This window comes from Lepidothrix coronata, unplaced genomic scaffold, assembly GCF_001604755.1.
Source record: "Lepidothrix coronata isolate B3197 unplaced genomic scaffold, Lepidothrix_coronata-1.0 Scaffold59, whole genome shotgun sequence".
In the NCBI taxonomy this organism is placed as follows: Eukaryota; Metazoa; Chordata; class Aves; order Passeriformes; family Pipridae; genus Lepidothrix; species Lepidothrix coronata.
In genome coordinates this window covers 998,106-1,022,046 of record NW_016690239.1, presented here as the reverse complement: position 1 = coordinate 1,022,046, position 23,941 = coordinate 998,106, and the positions used below count along the sequence as shown (strand labels likewise).

At 38.7% G+C, this 23,941-nt stretch overlaps 1 protein-coding gene across 5 annotated transcripts in view; it reads left to right on the top strand.

Annotated features, from left to right (window-relative positions):
• Positions 1-23,941, top strand: part of ST8SIA6 (ST8 alpha-N-acetyl-neuraminide alpha-2,8-sialyltransferase 6) — a 42,585-nt gene that overhangs the window by 9,198 nt on the left and 9,446 nt on the right. For 3 of the 5 annotated variants that reach the window (XM_017817203.1, XM_017817205.1, XM_017817202.1), the window contains exons 3-8: positions 421-519; positions 5,568-5,654; positions 16,711-16,855; positions 18,991-19,103; positions 20,238-20,330; positions 23,267-23,739. In XM_017817203.1, coding sequence (XP_017672692.1) covers positions 421-519; positions 5,568-5,654; positions 16,711-16,855; positions 18,991-19,103; positions 20,238-20,330; positions 23,267-23,735 — 1,006 coding nt within the window. In that variant the 3' untranslated portion in view covers positions 23,736-23,739. The remainder of the gene's footprint in view (positions 1-420; positions 520-5,567; positions 5,655-16,710; positions 16,856-18,990; positions 19,104-20,237; positions 20,331-23,266; positions 23,740-23,941) is intronic. The other 2 variants (XM_017817206.1, XM_017817207.1) reach the window with 2 other exon arrangements.

Sequence of the window (23,941 nt, the reverse complement as noted above, 5' to 3'; positions counted from 1 at the left end):
ATTATATTGGCTCTGAACATTGCATTTCGTGAACAACTTTAGGAAATCACATCTGCTTAATATTTTACTAGTGAATATTTTAAATATCTTCAAAACATGATGTACAAGATGCTTCCATTTACTTTATTTTTTTTAAATTACATTTGCTGATTACAGTGTAAAGCACAAAATATAATTCCAACTATGAAATAGAGTTCTTTCAAAGAATTGAACATTTTGTAGCTCCTAGCAGCAAACTCCCCTTTTATAACAAAAGCTTCATAAAAGCAGTCAATAAGATTTGTTTGGTAATGTTTTCAGCTAAATCAACAGTTATTAATCTTATTGTCATAGCAAAGTAAATGTGACAGCATTGTTAGAATATGTTCTCTCTTTTAACATTTGTTGCTTTATCTCCTACTCCTCCCCCCTTTTTAACAGAACAACTGCTAATAAAAATGGAATTTACCAGTTTGAACAGGCTTCAAAATGTAAGGCAATTCAGGACAACATTTTGTCATCATCTATCAAGAAGAAAAGGTAGGTGTTTTCTGTGCTTTCTGCTTTGTTTGTTCTAAATTGAAGGATAAGAGATTGTCTTTTTTACGTAACTACTGATATATTAATCTGGAGCTATACAACAGGAAACTGAAATTGTTCAACAAATATTTTCCACATTTTTTCTTATACATGGATAAAATTTATTCAAGGTTGGATTTTATTTTTTTTTATTTTAACAACATAAGTCAACAAAATTTCTCCTTGTCAGTTAGCAACATTATATTCCAAATTATTCCCAAAAAGATTGAGTAGAATCTGTGAGGTCACTTTAGAAAGTGACGCTTTAGAGAGTGATAAGAATTTGAGCAGGGCTGATATCAAAGTTGGAGGTTTTTTCATGTAAGAAAAAGACAGAACAGCAAGTTGAAACCCAAAAAAATTTTCTGTTCTCTCTTCTCTTTCTCATTGCATTTAAAGATCTTTCACCTGTTTCTGTCACCGTACTTCCAGCATTCTCTCTTTACTGTTACTATTTCTCTATTTATTTCTCCTTTCTCCCCCCTCCACTCTCTATAATATCTTCTTCCATGAATATTTCACCTCATCAGCAACACTATCATTAACGTTTTTACTCTTTTGAAAGGTGGAACACCAGTATGTTAGTGAGAACTGAAACATAGACTGGCAAACAGAGGTCAAAGAATGCTGAAAACTTAAGTGTTTGACACCAAGATAAGAACAACCAGTCAGTGTATTGCCTTCAACATCCACTTAGCAATATATCAATGCTGTTGTTTACCCCACACATTGCAAAGATGTACAGGCTGCAACAATGGAGATGAGCTCTTCATATCGAGAGCATTTTGGAGCTGAGATCATAGCAGAAACTTTAGAAAGTGCAAGATGTTTATCCTGTGGCTAATGATAAAGGGACTGCACCATTTAATGAGGCAAAAGAGGAATTGGGAGCGAAGGAGCAAGGGATTGCTTTTTGCCACAAATATTGTAGCTATTGCCCTTCACTGAGAGGAGCTGTAGGGATCTTTGTTGCTTTTTCAAGGTGTGACCCACGGACATGGTATATAAATGCCCTATACTGCAGTTCTAGACTTTCAGGGATGTTCTGGACACTCTTGCCTCTTAAGATGGCAGAAAGGGAAAAAATTACTAGTTTAAAGGTTGTCAAATGATTTGATAGTAAAAAATGCTGTGTAAGTGGGAAGTTACTATAGCAGGTATGCGCTGGTGGTGATAAAAAGCCTGAAATAATGAGTTTGGCTGGCAATTTTCCATTTTTATTCTAGAGCAAGCGCTGTGCACACTGTCCTGAGGGTTTTTAAAACTGATGGTTTTTTTTGTTAGTAGTAAAGTGTCCAAAGGCAAAATGGATCCTCCCCTTCTCTTGCATATCCTGCCATTGTATTTCTTATTTGTTTTTTTTTCTTGAAGATAAGCTGCTAAGTAGGAATGTATCCTTTTTTCACTCCTGCTGCTCAGTCTTCCTTCTAATTCAAATAGTTTTTTAACAAGTAGGTGTTTAGTTTTAGCAAGTAACCAGTGGGGCTGCATCTGTCTCTCTCTTCTGACATTTTACCTGTTGTCTCCATACTATCCCAATGCTTCTGTCCCTGCTGTTGTCCAACAGATATCTGCCAAAAATCAGAAGATACTTATATTTTGTAATATTTTGTCATTTTTTGACTATGCATAATAATTCCACCTTAGCCACTGCACTTAATGTAGAAGGTCACTGTGTACCTGACAAATACTGCAGGCAACAAAAAAAAGTGGCTTCCAGATGTTATTTGTCAGTAAGGCTCATACAGTATAAGTTTTCTATGACAGGAAGTTATTATAATGGTTGTGGTGCAGGTGGCAAACAAAAACAGGACAAAACATGTTTCATTCACTATTCTCAGCACTGTAATAATTGTCTTGTCCAAGTATTTTTATAGTTCAATTTACCTAAGCCTTTTTATTTTAATAATAAAACCCTTTTAGCATCAGTGAATATGTGCTGTAGGCTCCTGGGTGTCAGTGGAAATATATGTATTGTCCCAGCTCTTTAAAATGGATCAGTGGAGAAAACGACTGTCTGGGTTACAGCAGAGCCATGAAATGATTCCCTGATGACCTTCTGGTCTGACTCCATTGGAGGAGTGAGTCCCCAAGGCTTCTTTAAAGCAGGAAGTGTTAAAATTGGCTTTCTGAGAAGAAAACAAAGCTTTCTGGGCTGTAAACCCAGCTGCAGCAAATCTCAGAGCTTCAATTTGGGTCTTTAAAAAATTATCTATAGGAATATTGTCTGTATTCAAGTAGAGTTCATTTCATGGAAGCCTCATACTGATGTGAGCAGATGCCTTGCAGAGCTGCCACAGTTGGGAGCTTCTGTCCCCCAGGACAGTGTGCTGGGATGTCTCTGCTCCCTGTAGCACTGTGCCAGCTGGCAAAGATGAGTTCTGACAGTCTGGAGTACCTTTGTAAGTCACAAGAAGAGCTAAACTGGATGCACAGGGGAGAGCAGTATTCTGACTTGTAAAGACCTGGAAGTGGTGCTTTTCTGGGTGAGCTGGCTAACCTCTGAGCAGGAGTCATTCCATCCAGCAGACAGCAGTGGAAAAGCTGCAGTGTTCTTGCCTTTATAATTGATGTTCTTACCCTGTGTGCATCTTCTGTTATATGTGTAAGAAGGTCCTTAGTTTCTGACAGTGAGTGCCTGTGTTTCCCATGAGCCATCAGAACCAGCATTATGGATGATGTTTTCATTTTTCTCCTTACCAAATGTTTCCCTGCAACTTGCTAATAACTTGTCAGTCCATGAAATTTCTTTCTGAGCTGATGGTAATTTTTCTTTTAATTTCTGACTCTGATCTTCATCTTATCAATGTCTGTAGGCTAGACTTTGTTTTTTCTATATTTTTTTTCTCCTGGATGATGATAGCCTAAGTAACTCTTCATGCTCTGTTATCCTGGTTATTTTTGGAATTTCTTCATAAGTCCCAGCACCTAAGAGTTATTTGTTGTTTAGCCTTAAGGAATAAAACTAGATGAGTGATTCAACATCAGAATAGGCTATTTTGGTCCTGTGCTTTTATCTCATCCTCCCCCCATATGCACTCCCTGCCCTGGCCTGTGCTGGTACTGACACTTCTCTGACCTCATGGTGAGTCAATTGAGGTAGCAGCTTCAGCAGGAAAGTAGTTCCATTTTCTCTGGCTGCAGTTCCAAGGCTGATAATGCGGCATACCAGCAGGCAGCTGCCAAAATAGGAGGGTCTTCTTCCCAGTTTTTCCACTCCCATTACTTGTTGCTTATACTGGCTGTGGTGTTTGATGGAACCTCTCTTGATCTGGTTTAACACAATGACTAAGAAGAAAATGTATATGCATATTTTTTTCCTTCTATTTTTTTTTTTTGGTTGGTGGGTGAGTTGGTTGGTTGTTTTTGCTGTGGTAGTAAGTTAAAGTGGCCTATGGAAGCATTTGGCAAGTGCAAAAACTGGCCAAAGGGAAACAGAGGTGGAGTCAAGTAAGTACCAGCTGTGACACAAGGGAGAGAACTGATTTGGAGTTGGATTGGAAAGAGGAAGAATGTACTGCACCAGGTCAGATGAGCTACAGCTGCAATGAAACTAGTTTGCTCTTCTCCCGCTTCTGCCCAGTCATTCCTCCTGAGTTGTGCAAGGGCTCAGTAAAATCAGTTTAGTCATAATCATCTAGTTCCTATAAGAGTTTTCTAAGTGTGGAGGATGAAAATCACACATGTTGTCACAGATGCAAACTTGAGCCAGAGACCAGTTCTAATGCAGTGTAATTTATTTTATTATATTCATATAATTTATTATATTGTACTCTTAACAGTATCATTTATTTTTCCAAATTGGATATGATTTTGCTCAGGGGTAGTTACCTTTAGCAGTTACCTTTAGCAGTTGCAGTACTTTTATGAAGGAAACAAAAAAAGAGTTCTGTTTTTTTCAAATGTTGAACACAGAGAGGGAGGGAAGCTTTCAGATCACTGACCTGTGCTGCTGCAAGCCACCACAGTCTTCCTTTTTATCAATTCTCATGCTCCATTTAAAAACAAGCAGGGTTTCTTGCCATCCCAGGTCTTGTAAAACTGTTCGCAATACAGACTTGTAAGTTCCAGCTTAAATACAGTAGTGATCATCTGGGTTTGGGCCAACACTATGCTATTTTTGCTAAAATAATACATGGTAGATATTTTATGGAGAGCTGAGTACCACAGAATTCTTATTCATGGCATCCATACCATCTCTTCTTCTCATTCCCCCAGTCCTCTTTATAAGTCAGTTATTGTTTTTTACAAACCGTATTATGAGCCAAGCACAAATGGGAGAATTAGTAACATTGAACCTGAAAGGAAAAAATGTATCCAATCTTTTGACTTATGTGTTATAAAGTATTTCACTTAGGGACAAATTTAAATCTCTTGAAAGGTTTAAAAGGAGCAGAGAGCTCTTTGGTTACATGTAGCAATGTACATTGCTACACGTGCTGGTTGACTTAAAATAGCAGATTGTTTTATTTAATAATAATTTAAAGGAAAACTTCCATCTGTAAATATTGGTCTATAGTTTTAGATGATTGAATTGAGCTTTGGGGACTCTTATAAAGTAAATGAAAGAAAAAGCATAAGAAGTGTGATGTTTCATCTTGACTTGCAAGAGCCACTTTTCAAAACATTTTTGAAATTTAAACCACCGAGTACAAGAGTGTTTTGTATTATTTTGAGCTTTTGCACTTGAGATGATTTTTAATAACTTCAAGACATTTATGGTTAATTACTTAAGTTTGAAACCAGTGTACTTTTGAAAGTTTCTGAAAAGAGAAGTTCATTAGGACATCACTACTAAGAAGAGATGTTTAATAGGTCATGCTAATTAAATGAGGATAGTACTGTTAAAAATTACAAAAATAAAATAGGTCATGGAGTTCTAAAAGCAATCTATTATATATGCACCATGCACATTATTATTAATGCATGCATCATTTGAATGTTTTAGAGACTGCTTCTAAATATACATACATATAAATTCTACTGTTTGATGTTGTTTCCTTTTTTAGATATTCGGAAGATTATTATCTTCACATAGTTACAAAACTGCAGAACTGCACCTGGATAAGGAGACCAGAAGAATCTACAAAATTCAGGTAATTTTCATTGACTTATGTAGAAAAACTGTTTAACCTAGACTTTTCTAACAAGCCATAAATTTAAATCTTCCCTTTTAAACAGATAATTTTGTATTGCTTTTACTAATTTCTATGATTCTTTTGATGCTGGGGCTCTTCTTGTTTGTTGGAATAGAACTGTGCAAACTGAGTAGAAGAACTACATAAATGAAGCAATATCACCTATCTTCGCTACTCAAGTAGAATGGATTAAAATATTCCTGGCACAAAACCTTCAATGTTAGAAAAACTCCAAACAATAATGTTATTTTGTCCATCTGATATAGCACTCTGGTAAAACACTATGTAATAAAGCAGTGTATTTTTTACCCCAAGACTATTCCTTCTATCACAGAAGTGCCCAAGGCACTCATTAGGTTTGATGCTGCATGTCATGGCCCCTGAGCACCTCAGCACATGGTTACATCTGTCCTTGTTTGGGGTGGCATATAAGTACATGCTCAGTAGGAACAGTGATCCCTGAAAAGCTTAAACTCTCATTCGGAAATGCTGATTTTAAAGAACAGCTTCACTGTGCCATCCCTATTTTCTCCAGGGGAAAAATCTCAATTATATTATTACATGAGTCAGATTTAAAGATTCTGTTATAATCTTTAAAAATCAATGAACTGACCTACCTTCCAACTCTTTAGAGTTAACTAGCATTAAGAACTTAATATCCCCATGCTCAGCAAGATACCTTTAGAAGAAGTAGTTTGGGGGGGTGGGAGCAGGATAAAGGATAACATAAATTGTAACATAAATTGCTGTGTTTCCTGTGTATCATAACTGACTAATAGTGTTTCCCAAAGCTGAGGTAGGGGTATACACAAATTTAAGGTTTTAGAAACCTTGTGTTGACTCAGGCAGGCTTTAGCTGTGCACAAGGATATCAGAGCATGATAAGGAGCTGTAAAGCAGCCCATTCTGTTTCAGAATGGACAAACGTCTTGCACAGAGTTGACAGAAGGTGAAGCTGCTCTCATCTGCTCATCACCCTCCTACATTTAGGCTTTTTGTTTTCCAATCTCTTTTTTACTTCTCTTCCTTCCAAACAGACCAGCCACCATGTACCAGCAATTTGCTACTGCTTCTGTTGTTCTGGATGTATGAATCAATGGCAGAGTAGCCACTCCTTGGTCCAGCTGGACCTCTTCATTTATTGCTTCTGCAATATCCCTTCCACTGTGCTGACTTCTACATCTTCTAGGCCTACTGGAATCAAACATCCAAACCATCATATAAGACTGTTGGATTTGAAGTACAAGATGCTTACTGTTCCTCCTGTTGTCTTTGGCTTCCAGCAAGGAGTGTGGGTCATGAGTAGTGAAGATGGGTTATACAACCAGTGATCAAACTGGAAATATTCAAAAGTGGAAACTGTGGGCTGCAGTAAGCCACCGAAAAAATGTGGACTGTATGTACATTGAGGTGATCTTTCTAGCTTTAACTTAGCTCAAATACCAAGCAAAAAACCGTATTTTTAAATCCATGGTTCTGCACAGGCTGGACAAACTTGTTACTGATTCCACATTCCAGGGCTGTGCTGTTATGGTTTCCTTGGGTTTTAACATCCAAATTAGCTAGAGTGTTAGCTAGGTCATAGATACACAACCCATGCTGCAATTCTGATGACAGTACTGTATATTCTTCTGTTCCTGAAATCTGATCTGATTTGATGTCATCCAAGAATTCCATTGGTAGGACCAAGGACTGGTACTTTTGTGTAGGGCATTATGGATGATTGTTTTACAAAAGATGGATACTTTTGCATAGGTATTTTCTTTCTTTTTCTGTCCTCAAACTCTTTGCTGTTGTTTTGTGGAAATAGGATATTAAAATTTTACAGTTCTCCTTCATCCCAGACCATACTGGAGACTTTCAAGGCTCTTAGCAGTTGGTCAATAGAGGCTTTAAAACAAAGGTTTAAAAAATAGAAACATTTAAAATTTACTGTCTAAATCTGTATACAGTCCATGCTTACAGCATTCCCAAACGTATTTATCACACTTAAGCCCAAGAGCCTGGAACTAGGTTTGCAAGGACACTTTGGATGAGAAATGATGCATTGACAGAGCTCTGTGGGGAACAAAGTTTCTAGAATTGTGGTGAAATAAATGAATTAATAATCCACGGGAAGTACATCTCTTTCTAACTTACCCTCCTGTTAGTAATAGCTGTATAATGCAAATATTATACAGTTCTAAAAATTTCATTAAGTAGGTAGATAAACACACCCATTTTCAGAAGAGGAAATTAATCTCAGAGGGGCTGTGCAGCAGGGATCGGGTACTACAGCCAGCCTCCTTTTGGAGGGGGACTTGAAGCTGTCTGTGTCACATTAGTCACCTGCCAGTGCCACCAGAAGTCTGCCTGCTGACTAGACTGCAGAGAAGCTGCTTGACTTCTTTTCCTGTTTGCCCATCTGTTAAATGGAGTGAATACTTAGATGCTTCTCGGGCATGGTGTCAATTTTATGACATCTCTCTATTATCCTGAAGTTCTGAAGGACACACATGCATATTTATAAGGGATTTAATGTCTTATGCTTCTGGGCATAAACTAACCTCTAATTAATAAGGTTCAAGAGCAGCTTCTCCTGGGGTAGCCAATTTTTCAGAGAAGCTTTCCTGTGTTTTCCTTTGCAGCTTTTGGCTGCCATCACACTGCTGGTGGAGTGAAGGAATATGTGATCTAAGCCAGTAACTCTTATGTTCCTAGAAGACAGCACGGTGTGCCAATGAGTACACATCCATTCTCTTTGTAAATTGCTCTCCCAGCAGATCCAGGCCAAATAAAAGAATATGAATTAGAAGTGCAGTGCAGGAAAGAAATACTTGTCTTTTTATTTGGCAAATGTGTTACAGCTGACAGGCGTGCCTCGCCCAAAGTACAGTGGTTTTGCCAACTCACTGTTGGAGAGAAGAGTGCTGGATCCTAGGTCGACCCTCTACTACTTTTATCATGCAGCTGTGCAAACTGTGTCCATTTTTTGTCAGAGAGCTGGCCTTTTCCAAATGGCTTCCTCCAAAGCTGTTCTGCTCTGCAGGTGGCTAGATTACTGTCTGGCAATGGTCAGTGGTTCTTGACAGCTACGTGATGTTTACACATGCATTTCTCAAAATCAAGAAGAACCAGGAGGCAAGTACAAACCATGATGTTCTCTTTGATAACTCTCATATCCACGGGCACTCTTCTCTGGTTGATTTTTGTCCAGTCTCTGTCAGGAAACCAATACCCTGGCCCTTCAGTTTAGTGTCTGTAATAGCGACATCAGCATTGCCAGATTTAGGCTACCCTCAGAGGAGCAAGTGCAAGCACTTGGTTCATTGCTCTTGAAATCTAGTTAAGATTTATTGTGCCCCACAGTAGCATCTGTTAGTCATTGCTAAAGAGGTTTTATCTAGCTTCACAATAGAAGCTAGTAAAGGTGATGTACCGGAAGTGGTGTAAATAGCATCCTACTAACTGTGATTTAGGGAAAATCTTCTCCAACATTTACTGGTAGGGACATATAGAAAACTATTTTTTTATTCAGACTTTCTCTTTATGAAATTCACTTTCTTTTGTTCTTTTTTAAAATTTTTTTCTTATTCTTTATGGCTCTACACATCTCCACATTATGCATTTGTTTCTAAGTCAACCTCAAGTCCAGTCTTCCTCCCTTTTCAATTTTACATCAACTCTAACTTGTATTAGACAGAGCAAGCCCTTGGATTTCTTGGTTCTAAGAGAGAAACTTGGTAGAAACTTGGAAAGGTAGGGGAAATAAGCTCACAGCTGCCTGGAAGTGTCATCCTTAAAACTCCAGGAAAAAAAGCCATGCTGGGTAGCTTCCTCTGCAAAGGCTCTTCTAGCCACACTCAGTAGAGTCTCAGGTTCCCTAGGTAACCTGAATATTAATTATTATATTAGTATTCTTCAAAGGTTTTCCACTTAAAAGAAATGTTTCATTAGGGTAACAAATTACAGAGCACGATTAGGTGCAAGCTGTAATCGTCTTTTACACCTCACATCTCTTTGCTTTACAGACTTTTAATCTACAGGTTTTTAAAACAGTTGTGACTCCCGTTTTTGCAGAAAGCTACAAAGAGTTAAAACAGCCCTCAAAATGAGGAAGGATATGGAGAAAGAAAGGCTGTGCAGATGCTGTGTTTCAGAGAAGCCTCTGGGCATTGTATTTCTGGGCTATCTCCCTGAGCTTGAAGCCTGGCAAAGCAATGCAACAGTTCCTCAGGAGTGGTATCACACTGGAATAGCCTTGTGTGAACTGTGGGTACTTGGCCCTCTCCCCGGGAAAGACCACTCCAGGCAAACCTTATTTGCATCTGATAATGAAGGGAGAAGGAAATTCCTAGATGTAAAATACAATTGTAAAATTCCTGATGTTACACTGCAGTTTAGCTGGCACACTGCTTCCCTCTACCCTCACGCAAATATTTTTTACTTTTTTTAAAAAGAAAGAACTTTACTACTTTCAAAAAAAGAACTCAGACTCTTAAAAAGACTAGTTAAAAGATCAACCCATTTTCTTAGTCCTGTTATTTTTCCTCTTGCTTTTTGTTCCTCTTGACCTCTATTACCCTTTTCCCACTTCAATATCTCTTCTCAAAAGTGTGTGTTAAACATTCCTGCAGATTAAAAAAACCCCAATCCTTCTTGAAGAGATTAATTTGTCGCAAGCTATACTCTAACCTATATAACAGTATTGCTTATCACATCTGTGTACTGCCATGAACCCCAGTTGAAATACAAATAAAATACCCTGCAAGGTCAATTTATGCTTACATAAGCTCACACCACCACATAATCAATAGCTTTCCTAACACTAAACAGATCAATAATTCCACTGTAATCTCTGAAATCTTCCAGTATACAAGCATATACAGAACTCTGAGACTATAGTGTGGTTTAAAAGTACATTTGCTGCACAGGTTTAATAGATCATATAAAACAATGATTATATATTCAAAGACATATTTTATTTCAAAAGAGGAAAAGATAGAGAGATAGTAATTTGTGACAGTTTGAAGAAATGGTTGAATCTTTTAATTGCTCTACAGACTTTTATATACTTTTCTAAAGGTTGGAGAATTCCTGTAAGCAGAACCTAATTTTGAATCAGTCTGAGTTAATTATGTCTTCATGGCAGACTCTTTAAATAGTCTTTGGTTTGAAAATTTTATTACGCTTTTTAAATATTCAGTCCTGATTTCATATTCAACCCTTTTGGCTTTCATTGTCTTAGACATTTATGATGTTACTTCATATATAGACAGTTCAAGGGCTGTCAGTGTAGTGTTCCTCTTAAACATATTCTGTTTCAGATATTAAATTTAAGCACTCTTTTCTAAAAGTTTGGAATAGGTCATAGTATGCCTCGCTGTACTTTGGGGCTATTGACTTGGATTGACAAGGGCCTGGAGAAACCTGTATCGTTGTTTAGAGCCCCCAGTGAAGTACAATAAATAATTGCTTGCTCATTGTAAAATATTACAGCAGTGGACATAGAAAAAAGGTAGTCTTGCTGTTTGTAGTTGTGCCTTTGAAATTTTGCTGTTATACAGTAGAATTTTTGTGAGTTCTTCTACTGTCATGATAGTCTCTTCAGTATGAAAACTCAAAATCTTTGATATCCTCACCTGTACAGTATAACAGCTCACATGAACTAATGATTACAAACAGCCAAGCCAGGTGAACTGTTAAAACAAGCTGTTAGGCAAGCACGGGCTTTTTTTGCTTCTTAGTAATCCAAAGCCTTTTGTCACCTTAACACTTTGCCCTTTATTCAAATGACATTGCAAACTGTGCTGTGAAATACTCTTTAGCATCAGGCTTACAGAAGTTACAGCTTTAAATATTTGCTGGTCTTACTTTGTGTTTGGTTATCTCTTGTGTGATGTTTTTGTGTGTTGGGTAAATGAAAAAGCACAAGGAGATACATCTGTATAAGCATTGCTGGTGTCAGTAATGTGCAAGTGCTTTATAATAGGACTGACTGATGTGGTATTCTTTTGGCAAACAAACGTTCACTTTATAGATGTTTGTAAAAGGTGACTTAGAATCAAATGGACTTAGACTGTTACTCAAAAAGATTTGTCCAGATATCTACTAAAATACTCCAGTTGTTGAAACTTCGCACCTTGCCTAGGCAACCTGTTTCAGTGTGCTTCCTAATACTGAACTTAGGGGGTTTTTAGAGCAAATTAAAATTATTTTCCTTACCCTCCCCACCATGACCTTAGAGGACAGTTGATCTTCTACTATTTTGAACAATGTTTTGGATAATTTGATACTTCTGCAGTGTCCACCTCCATACATTTTCCCCTCCTCTCACCTCAGTTTAGTCCAATGTATGACAGTGAAATATTTCACGCTGTTCTCAGCAATGATGAATGCCCTCTGGCCCCAGATCCACAGGCACTGGTGTCACACTGAAGTGTAGTCTACACAAAAGAAATACTATTAAGTTCACCCAGTTTTGTCAGACTCTGCAGGCTCACATCCAAGTGGGGGTACTACAATCCCCCGAGAATCACAGTTAATTGTGTTGGTCCAGTGGTCCAGCTGTAGGCTGAAGTACACTAGTTCCAGTGGTGTACTCTCTTTCCAATGTCCCAAAGTACAAAGCTGTGTAAAATTGGGTGTAAAAGCAAGTGCCTTTTCACACCAGATATGTATCTGACTAAAATATTTAAAAAATATATAGAGAGAACAAAATTACTTTAGCTAAGCATTTCTAGTTAAAGAAGATGTTTTGAAAATCATCCCGCTTACTGCAGGAGGATGAATCAAAGCCTCTTGGTACTTTTAGTACTAGTGTTGTGATTTAACTCCAGCCAGCAGCCAAGCCCCACACAACCACTCTCTCACTCCGCCGCCAGTTCAGGGAGACAATCAGAAGGGTGAAAGCAAGAAAACTCATGGGTTGGGATAAACACAGTTTAATAGAGAAAGGAAAAGTCACACACACAAGCAAAGCAAAACAAGGCATTAATTCGCTGCTTCCCATGGGCAGGCAGGTGTTCAGGCATCCCCAGGAGAGCAGGGCCCCACCACATGTAAGGGTTACTTGGGAAGACAAACGTCATTACTCCAAATGTCCCCCCTGCTTCCTCCTTCTTCGCCCAGCTTTGTATCCTGAGCACGATGTCATATGTATGGAATATCCCTTTGGTCATCTGTCCTGGCTGTATTTCTTCCCAACCTCCCATGCACCCCCAATTGCCTCACTAGTGTGGCAGTATGAAAAGCAGAAAAGGCCTTGGCTCTGTGTAAGCCCTGCTCAGCAATAATAAAGACATCTTTATACTGTTGTGTTCAGCACAAGTCCAAAACATAGCCCCATACTAGCCACTGTGAAGAAAGTTAACTCCTCTGGACTTCTGATGCTGTGACTAGATCATAAAAACACTTTGTTCAAGGGCAACCTCACAGTCTTTGTTAAAATCTGGAACTTAAACCTTCTTACTGTAAGCTACAAACCTGGTCTGACATGTATCTAAGTGGATGCTCAGCCTGTATAGCAACATCCCATCTTCCAAGAGCTGCTTCTCAGTGTTTTCTCCTTGTCAGAACAGACAACGTAGATCACTTTCTACTCTTAAAAAAAAAAAAAAGAATGCAGAGTTTGACTTTAAGGTAGTACCATTTGATGCTGTTAAGATTCTGCCCCTTGTTTCTTATCCCACCATCTGTTTAGGAACTTCTTTGTACAGTAGATTTTAACAGTTTCCCTCTCCCCAGGTGGCACAGTACACAAGTTAAAATGTTGTCTTGGCTTTGCAACACCTTGCATATAGCACTTATTAAAATAATTGGCTTGTATGATATATGTCTTAGTCTTACGAAGTACATGCTTTTTAGGGGTGTCATCACCTGATGAGAGAGACCACATATGACATTAATACCCTGATGATGATTGCAGTAATAAATTGCTTGAACTGCCCAGTCTCTATCCCTTCCTCATTATTTACTGTCAGTTTTAGATTACCACATGTAACAGCTTGTACAAAATCCTGTATGAACAGACTGCTGAATACATTGCCAGTGGGTATTGCTGTCTGCAAGCTACATGCATTCCCACTGGAGCTCTGTACAGGGATGCTTGGGCACAGTGGGATTCTGTTTCATGATTTGATCTAAATAAGGTTGCTATTGTTACCACCAAATTTTTACCACGTGTGCTTTCAAAATATATGTAATTAATCCATATGTATTCTCTTGTTCTTACTGTGTTTTTGAACTAGCCTGGCTATGTTTTACTTCCTCAGTGGATCCATAATATAAATTTAAACAATTACTTTCATATTAATTCTGATATATGTTTTTCTTCCAGGCCGTTTCTGCTTTTATTGAAGCACTCGTTCTTGTGGAATGAGTAATAAAAAGCAAAAATTTGTCATCAGTATTAATGAATGGTATCTGTCATCAGTTTGCATTTTCAGGGTCTGGTAGCCATCGCACCAAAACAGCTGTTTTACTAAAGCTGTCAAGAATATTCTGGCATTATTCCTTCTCTTCTGCATGTCCCATGGTTCACACAGATAATATTTAGGCCTGCTCCATTCAGCTTTAAGAAAAAAAACAAAGCAAATAAAAAGTATGGGTTATGTGATTCCTCATCTCCATGTGAGTGCCAGGGAACAGTAAGAGACGGCTTCTTCCTGAGGAACAGGGTGTGCGATTCCAACACAGTAACCTGGCCAGCAGAGCAGGAACTGGCAGCTGGGCTCATCCTACCCCTGGCCAGGAGTGGGTCAGCCCTAGCCCTGGGCATGGGCACGTCCACATCCCTGGGGACAGGATGGACACAACTGGAGACTGGCCCTGCTGTGGTGTTGTTGGGGCAGGGACTGATGGTTCTGGAGGGTTGAAGTAGGGTCCTGAGCCATAGACAAGATGAGGCAGCCTCAGGGTGCTGGAGAGGGGTAGTGAGGCTTGGTGGTGCCCTCAGGACTTGACAGTGATGTCTGAATCCTCTTTTTACTACAGTACATATTAAGGTTAGAAAGAACTGGTTATAGGAAAAAGTGTACAAGAAAGAAAATGAAGTGGGCTCCAGTCAAGAGTGATCCAATAACATCCAGTGTTCCCAGACTTCATCATTTGACTCTACTGCCTCATTGCTCCCTTTGTATTTTTCCATATGTTTAAAATAGGAAACTATATATGCCCAGGCCAATTGTTTTCACCCTATGGGCACCTCCTGACCTGCAGAACATAGTCTCATTCCCACCCTTGTACCTAGTGGTTTTAAGTGACCACTGACCTTCTCTATGCCTTAAGACTTTGAACAGGGTAATGGGTATCACTGAATTCAGGGGGTGGAGCAGAATGCAGTTTGTGGAAATCTGAACCCTACTCATTCCTCTCTCAGGATTAACATTTCCTAGTTACTCTCCTAGTATGGTTATTTCAGATCTGTGCCATCCCAGCACTCAGTCATTCCCAGTTTTCCTCACGTACTTTGCCTTTAAGGAGTTTCAGAGCTCAGTATTCAAAATGGGTTTATATATACCAGTAAGTCATCTGACTACTGAAATGTTACTCTTTTCTTTCTTTCCTTTGGTATTTTATATATGAATCAAACCAACCTTCACAACCTTTTTTTTTTACCCTTATTTTGACCATTTTTCCAAGAGAAGTGAGTCTGGGAGTATCCTAGACCTGTTCATTCTGTTCCCTGTCTTCCAGGAAACGTAATGCTTGGGCTCTTCTTTTGTGCTTCATCTCCATCAGAAATAAAATTATATTAATATTATTAGAATATTTTCTTTGTCTACATGGTTGATAAAGTGAAATGAAGCAACTTCTCTTCCCTGTGTCTTACCCTATTAAAGCAAGCTTACCTAGGATTTGTCCTGTAATGTTTAACTAGTTCCAACAGTTTGGTTTACCTTAGTCACTGAAAAAGTATGAAATAAAACTTTTCTGTTCCTCAGACTCTAACTGATTTTTTCTTCCCAATTAACCTTCATTGTTAGGAGAGGAATCACTATCTTTTCCCTGCTGTGGTATCTTCTTCCAAATTCCAAGCAATTCTGTTATAAATGTATATTCTTCTCTAAATTGTCAGTAGTTCTCTTAGTATCTCACCCAATGAGAAAGCTTTGTCTTAACAATTGATACATAATGTCTGGACATGAATATTTCAGCCTTACAGTCTGAAAATCAGATCCCGTGGCAGCAGAGGAAATGTTGTTGCCTAAAGCAAAATGAATTTCAGTGTTTTAGGTCTGATTTCAAAGGTCTGATGGGGCTTTGCACTGCATTTCACTGTTAATAATGCAGGATATTTGCACACATAATATTTTCATAAGTTTGGAGGTAACAGAAATTGTAAGATGAGTGATAGTCTTCACTCACACAAAAAGTTTAAGTGAATCCCTTGCACTCTTACTTATTTAAGGACTTCTGCTGGGTGTTTTGGGGAGCAGCTAGGCTGTCTATCTCTACCACAAAAGTATCTGTCTTCTTTATGTGGCAGTTGTGATCTAATTTATTTAACATCTCTGATAATGTGCACAGGAAAACTGTGCTGAACAGTTGCAGAAATTAATTATTAATTAATTGGCTTGCAACCATCTAGCTGTTCACCAAGTACTATCTCCAGTACCTTTCATCATCATTTCTTTCATCTCATTGTTTTTTTCTTTCTTTGGCCTTCTAGTTTCTTACTATCACTTGTTCTATGTTGATTGAAATCACATTGTTAATTTTGGGTTCTCAGTGTTTCTTTAATAATCTTAGCGATTAATAATATGGAGGAGATTGACTACAACTTTTTCTTGGTGGGAAAAGGAGACCAAGAAAGAAAAATAGTGTAAGTTCTTGATCTGATTGATTTCTGAACATTTGCTGTGAAAATGGTCTTGCTCTGCAAAGCAAGTCAAGGGAAATGACATTATAGAAGGTTCATATAGCCTTTTGTTGCTTAGTTAATTTGAACTGTTTTTCATTGATCTAGTTCTCCAGCACTGCTTTCCTACTTATTTGCCTGTCTTTGAGCAGGTTTTGTTTGGGTTTTTTGCAGGTCAGAATTAGCTTCCTGCTGTGATGCAGTTCACAATTTTATTGCTTCTCAAAACAACAGCCCACTGGGAAGTAACATGAGTTATGAAGTGGACAGTAAAAAGACCATCCTCATTACAGAGGACATTTTTAAGATGCTGCCTGTGGTAAGAACTGTATCTTTACCTGTTACTATAATTGCAGTATCATATTTATATATTGGGCTAGTAATAGAGCTGCTTTGATTTCTCTGGAAAAGGCCCATCAAAGTGCATCTGTATGCACTTCTTTATTCACCTTGCAATATGTTTTTTTTTTTAGCCTTCCTCTGCCGTGGTGGAGGCCTGGACAGGGTATCATAGATAAGATTAAAGGCAGAGTTGCTGCAGAACACAAGCTATAGCCCAGCTTGGCAGCCAGCTGAATTCAGGAGTGAATATTCTGAAAATATTTGCCTTGCTTTTATCATTCCCATTTTTAAAGGCATTTCAGTCTGGAAGAACATTTCATATTCTTCATATACCCATGCCATTTCTGGTGCCGTCTTGGCATGTAATTTATGAAAGCTAAACACAATATACAATAGAATAAACACAATATAGAATAGAATAGAACACAATAGAACAGAATAGAATAATTTCAATTGGAAGGGACCTGCAACAGTCATCTAGTCCAACTGTCTGACCAATTCAGGGCTGACCAACTTAAAGCAAGCACTGAATAGCAGGGAGAAGAGATCGGCACCTTCCTCGACATTTCCCCTTCTCCCTTCCCCTCCTCCCTGCTCTCCTCTGTGGAGAGCAATGAGGCCCCTCAGCCTCCTTTTCTCCAAACTAGACAAGTCCTAAGTCCTCAGCTGCTCCTCATAGGAAATTTCTTCCAGCCCTTTTCACCAGCTTTGTTGGACACTGGGGTGAGGCATTTGCAGCCAAAAACACAGGTTGAGAGAAGGAATCAGACTTTGTAGCTCAGGACTTACAAAGACATACAAGATCTTGAGACTAGACAAAGAGGTTGTATTTAATTTCTCAAAACTAAGAGCACATGGGAGCCCTCTTACCCAGCTCCGGCATTCTTGGTTTGTGAGATCCCAGCTATCAGGAGTGTAGTTCTTCCTAATGCTGCTGTGAATCATTAAGGACTTCATTGCAGTATAGGTTACAGTGGTTCCAAATTTAAACTTAATGAAAGAGAACAGTAGTATTTTATGTGCACATATATGTGCTAAGCTAGCCAGAGTTGTCTGGCCTTTGTGTTCTCCTACTGTCTTTTCAGAATTGAACAAAATATTTGGACATGTTGTTTTGTAATATATTGCCAGGCAACATGATATTTGCTGCTTTCCCCACACTTTTTGTCTTGTTTGTAACAGTGTCCCATCCTTCTTCTCTTCAGGCAAGCTGATGAGAGAAGGAGGAAGGATAATGCTTTCCATAAGCAAGTCTTGACTCAATCTTACAACTGGCTTTAATTTCTGCAGTGAAAGTTACCCAGCTGTTGGCCTCTCTGTTGAATGTCAGTGCTCCCACAGCAGAAGGGGGTGAACAAGATGTACGAAAAGTTTCAGAGGCTGGGATAACAGCCAGCTATATCAATGTCAACTGAAATAGCCAACAATTTACATTCATTTGCTAGGTTGTGATTTGTGCTGGTTCTCAAGTGGATGCACTTAGCTCCCTCTCAGCTTCCCCATGGCAAGACAGCAAGCTGTAACAAGAAGAGGAGCAGAGAGATGAACAGCCACAAACAGTAACCTCGTCAGTGAGGCCTCACATTCATCATGACTTAAGCCAAGGCACATCATTATCCTTTTCAACATCTTCAGGTTCCCCTAATTTCATTTTTTTACTTCAAATGTAGTGTGTGATGACGCAAGTGCTGAGCATTTACAAAGTTCCCTTCTATTAGCTGAGAAAGTCAATGATTGTATGAAAGCCTGCAATCTGTTACAGTGCAAAGGAGAATGGGTAAAATTTCAGCTATCTTCAGTACAAGCTAGTTCCTTAGCTTTTCAAGCATTCAATTCGCCACTAGATAGTTTTTGTGTTAAGTGTATTTAAAAGATACCCAGTTTTAATAATCCAGTGTTATTCTCTCAAAGTTCTGATGACAGAAGTAGCAGTTCTCAGTCTGTTGGTGCCTGTTTTTCGCTCTTGGCTGTCAAGGTCTGCCAACCCTGTCTGCCTAAATGGTGAATGCTTTTACTGGGATTTACCAGATTAAACCTGCAGGAGCAAATTGACACAAAGAAACAATCAAAATATTTATAAGGCATTGTCTGTGTCTTTTTATTTGTTTGCAGTCCTCACCTCTTTCAGTCTATCCCTTCAAGACCTGTGCTGTGGTTGGAAATGGAGGCATTCTGAAAAATTCCAGCTGTGGAGCTGAAATAGATAGTTCTGACTTTGTGTTCAGGTAAGAGCTGCTTCATCTTGCTGAAGAGTGTTGAGTGTTTCTTAAAACTTGGCAGGCTTGGAAGCCTACCAATGCCAGTTTGTAGCAATGAGGAAGGATCTTAACAATTCTTTCTTTCTGCCTCTCTAAGGGTACTACTGCTTCATAGTTTTCAGAATGCTGCTTCTAATTAGAGAGGAGTCTATATGGATACATGTATGATCTGTAATTGCAAAGACACTTTGCAGTGATGTGAAATGTGATCATCTGAGAACCTGAAATTTCTGCTCATTTAGGATCCCTTAGGAGACTGGTATTAAATGCCACATGTTTACCTCTTGCTTAACAAAGGATTTACTGAGCCTTAGTTTGTCTCACTCATGTAATCATTTAACTGTCCTGATATTTGTCTCACCTTCTGTTAGTTATCTAAAAAATTAAGCATCTAAGTAGGTTTTTTTATCTCGCTGTATAGATTGGGAGAAAATCAGGTCTACTCAGAGCATTATTTGGCCCACACTATCAGTAGGAGTCACACTGTAGTTCCTACAAGGGAACAGAGTAACAGAAGGAAGGTTCCAATCTGCTGGATTTTGTTTCCTTTTCTTACTTTTGGCTACTATTTGGGCTTTTGAAAACTTTTTTTTAATAAAAGATCTTTCCAGTTAGATAACTGTCCTAATAAAAGTGGGAAATCTGCATTCTAAAATACTAAACTTACTAAGTGACCAACTTTAAAAAAATGCTGGTTTTGCATTTTACGGAAATCACTGTTTCTGCAATAAGGCAAGTTACACTGTTGTTAGAAGACACAGTAGAAGACTTTCAGTAGAAATGCATTGTTTAGACAAGAGGTATTTCCTAGCAGCTAGTGTAGAGTGTTCATAGACTGGATGCTTCTGGGATTTTAACTGTGCTCCTGGTTTGTTGTACGATTTATAAAAACCAGCTCTCTGTGCCCTATTTTAACCATCTGTACAGTAGATTAAATATTTCTACTAGGAGTGCTGTAAGCCTTATTTAATATTTGTAAAGTGCTTAGACATCCCTGGGAGCTGATGTGAAAGTGCCATTGCACAAGAGAGGAATTTGCAAATAAGAACTGTAAAGCATTTCTGGTGCACATCTGTTTAAGCAAATGTTTCTCAATTCCAGGTGTAACCTTCCTCCAACCACGGGAAGCATTAGCAAAGATGTTGGCAATAAAACAAACCTGGTGACTGTTAATCCAAGTATCATAGCTCAGAAGTGAGTACCACTGCAAATCTGTTTCTGTGCAATGGTGTATAATTGTTTGACATGATTTAAATTTTGTCGGAAATTCACTGGGATACCATCATAAGAGCAGTGCATGCAGATTACCTCATTAAGCCTTAGTTCCTGTGTAAGATATGTACTAGTCTAAACGGAAATCTGTTAAACCTGGCCTTATTTGTAGCAGAAAGGAGTCAGCAATACCCAGATTAGCAAGAACCTGACACAAGTCAACAATTTGTGGCAGAGTAAAACTGATGATTGTAAGGTCAAACCTTTTTTCCCCCATGACCCTCATGACCCCAAGCATTTAGAAAGGAATTGTAATCATAAATAGGTAAAGCCTGGAAATGTATGTCTGATTCTATCGGTAGGACTGTAAGCACATGTTCTTAGGTAAAGTGCTTAGAGGCTGTTTTGGTGAAGGCTGTTTCCTGAATGGAGGTCCAGTTTCTGTAATCCATTTTCTCAATCCATATGAAAGATGCTCTTTTTTCTCAGCAGAGGTTTTGGTGGGTTTTTTTCACCTTCTTGATGAAAAGAAAATCTAATAAGGCCAGGCTGACTAATCTGACATCCTCAGCAGGCTGGAACTGCAGCTTATCTATGAAAAGGACTGCTGTGGCATGTTATTTACTGCTTACTGATCTTACTGTATCTTATTGTATCTTATTGTCTGTCATAACTGTATTGCCAAAAAGACAACATCAGGCAAAGCTTTTTTTTTTCACCTTGAAAGGAAGAAGAAAAAAGTACAGTGATTAGATAGAAATGACTAACAGGCATTTTTCATTGATTCAGGGATAGAATTTCATTTTTTGGAATGAGTACTAACTACGTTAATGCTTACCTGGACCTTTTTTATTTAAATGAAGATGAATTATTGCTTTCCCAAAAATAGATTTAGCTCACTGATGTTAGCAGGGCTGCACAAGAACATGAGGAAGGAAAAGTGTCCAATGACTCAGCATCCTTGATGACTACTGACCTGATCCATGATTTGTCTGGGCTTGATCAAAGTGTTCTGCCACAAATGACCTCATTTTTTAGCCACATTAAGGCACAACAGGGTTAATAGGAGTTACACTGAAGATAATAGGAACTAAACCTGTGTAAGGGTGAAAAGAGATCATAAGAGGACTTCCGAATTTAAAAAAAATATTTATTTAAATATTCAGAGAAGACTGTAAATGCTTTGGAAGAAGGAGCAGGAAGCAACTTGGTACCGTTTAGCAGAACTAAGTTGGTTTCGTCTTTCAGAAGACCTATTCTGACATTATGCCCTGTAATTTCTAATTCTGTGTTTGCATACCAGGTTCATCTGATGTTATTATTGTTAAGGTTAATCAGCGTTTGAACTGTGTCTGTCAGGGTGTATGATGTAGGTGAACTCTCTTGGAGAAAAGCACAGTTCTAATGTGTCCTAATGCAGCTGGGCTACACTTCTCCTTACAGTGGCAGAGCTGGAAAGAAGGACAAGACAAAGTTGGGTTGTCCAGGTTTCTAGCTAAGGAAGAACAGACATGTGAGTTCTGTCCTGGGGGCCCTTTATGTACTTTACTCTAAGTAGAAATAGAGAAATTCTTGGAGTAGAGGCCAGAAATTCAGCCTTCAGCCACTTTTCCTAGACGTAGGCTCAGGTGTTTCTTGCTTGTTTTGGCTGTGTGACTCTTGCATGCACAGAGGCTCAGGGTCAACAGGAGGGCCTGAGTCTTTCTCATTCATTTTGTTTCAGAGTCTGGTGATAATGGCACTTTTCTGGGAAGCAGAAGCTGTAAGTTTAAACCCCTTCAGGCTGAGAAGGGCTGTATCACTCCTTGCACGAATTCAGTTGTGCAAGAGGTAACTGATAATTCCTCTGTGAGGGTTTTGAATGGAAATGGCAGTAGCTGCTGTCCTCTGTCTTGAAGTGCTGCATGAGAGGAGGGTTTGAACCTGCTCAAGTTGTGAAGGGAAGTGAAACCAATTTTTCCAGTTTCTGCTGGAGCCATTCGTGAAAAGTGAGCTCTGGTAGCCCTTAAAAAGTGAAAATACACTGCTCAAATAGACAACTCCCTGCAAAAGAGGACTGAGTGCTTTGAATCCCAAAGGCAGCACAAGTACAAGTTCAAGTGATTCAGAATAGTGAGATCTATAGAGGACATGAGTTGAGTGATGCCCTTTCTTGTATCACCTCTTGGATAACTTGTGAATTTCACTATTCAGTATTTGGGAGCACCAAATTTGAATTATACAGTAGTGAGAGCTAAGTCTCTTTGCTGTTGGGGACCAAAAGCAGCCAAGAATGAATGCTCTTCATTTGTGAAGTTACAGCTCTAAGTCTTTCTAGATCTCCATATGTTCCTTTGGTAGTCGAAGCATATAAACAGACATGCCTGTATTTTTAGCTATTTTAAGTGTATATCAAATGCAAGTAAAACACTACAAAACCTGAGCACACACTAATCTTTAACGCTCCAAGACTGCTCACATACATCCTTGTATTTCCACACAGGGCAGACACACAGATTCTGAAGAGATTATTTTATACCTATTGATGTAAGAAATATGCAGTACATATCTTAGTGCATGTAGGTTTAAATAGAGGAAGTATTAATACAGTATTTTTTTTTGGATTCTCCTTTGAAATTTCTTGAATCAATCAATTCTATAAACAGGTCCTAGTCACATTAGCAGTGATTTTGATCTGCATCAGTAGCTCCTGTGTTGCCAATTCAGTCCTGTGTAGTGTGTTCTTATTATACAATAGTCCAATTTTCATAACTGCACATATGACAACGTATAATAGGGTGATATAAATTTGCAGTATAGACAGGCTGAACTGGTGCAACAGAGTTCATAACTCGTTTATGCCAGTGCATTTGTGCTGTTTTGGTCTGTAATATTTATATCAATAGTACATTCCATTCCTAAAATGTTGTACTTTGCAGATACAACAAGCTAAACGAAAAGAAGACAGAATTTCTGGAAAACATTGCCGTCTATGGAGATGCTTTTCTTTTATTGCCAGCATTTTCCTTCAGAAGCAACACAGCCACTTCTTTTAAAGTATATCACACTCTGAAAGAGTTCAAAGCAACCCAAAGGGCAATATTTTTTCATCCCGCTTATCTGAAAAGTCTTGCCCAGTTCTGGAGAACTAAGGGTGTGAAAGCCTACCGGTTGTCATCTGGTTTTATGATCACTAGTGCTGCTCTTGAGCTATGTGAGAATGTGAAGCTCTATGGCTTCTGGCCTTTTTCAAAATCCACAGAGAAGATGCCAATCAGCCACCACTATTATGACAACCAACTGCCTAAACCGGGCTTCCATGCAATGCCCAAAGAATACAACCAGATCCTTCAGCTTCATGGCAAAGGCATTTTGAAGTTGCAGTTTGGTAAATGTGAATCAGACTAAAAAGGTAGGTCCTATTCTTATCACATAAAATGTCTTTATTTCTGTAATGAGTCAAGGGTCTGCTCTTTCTTAGAGAGACGTTTCTACCTTACACTCAATGAAAGTTGTGTTCCTAAATAAGTGAAAGTTTGGAGCTTTGTAAACAAATATGTATCACAGAGCTGAGAAATGTTTTCTAATTGTGAGCATTAGATGGGAAGCATAGC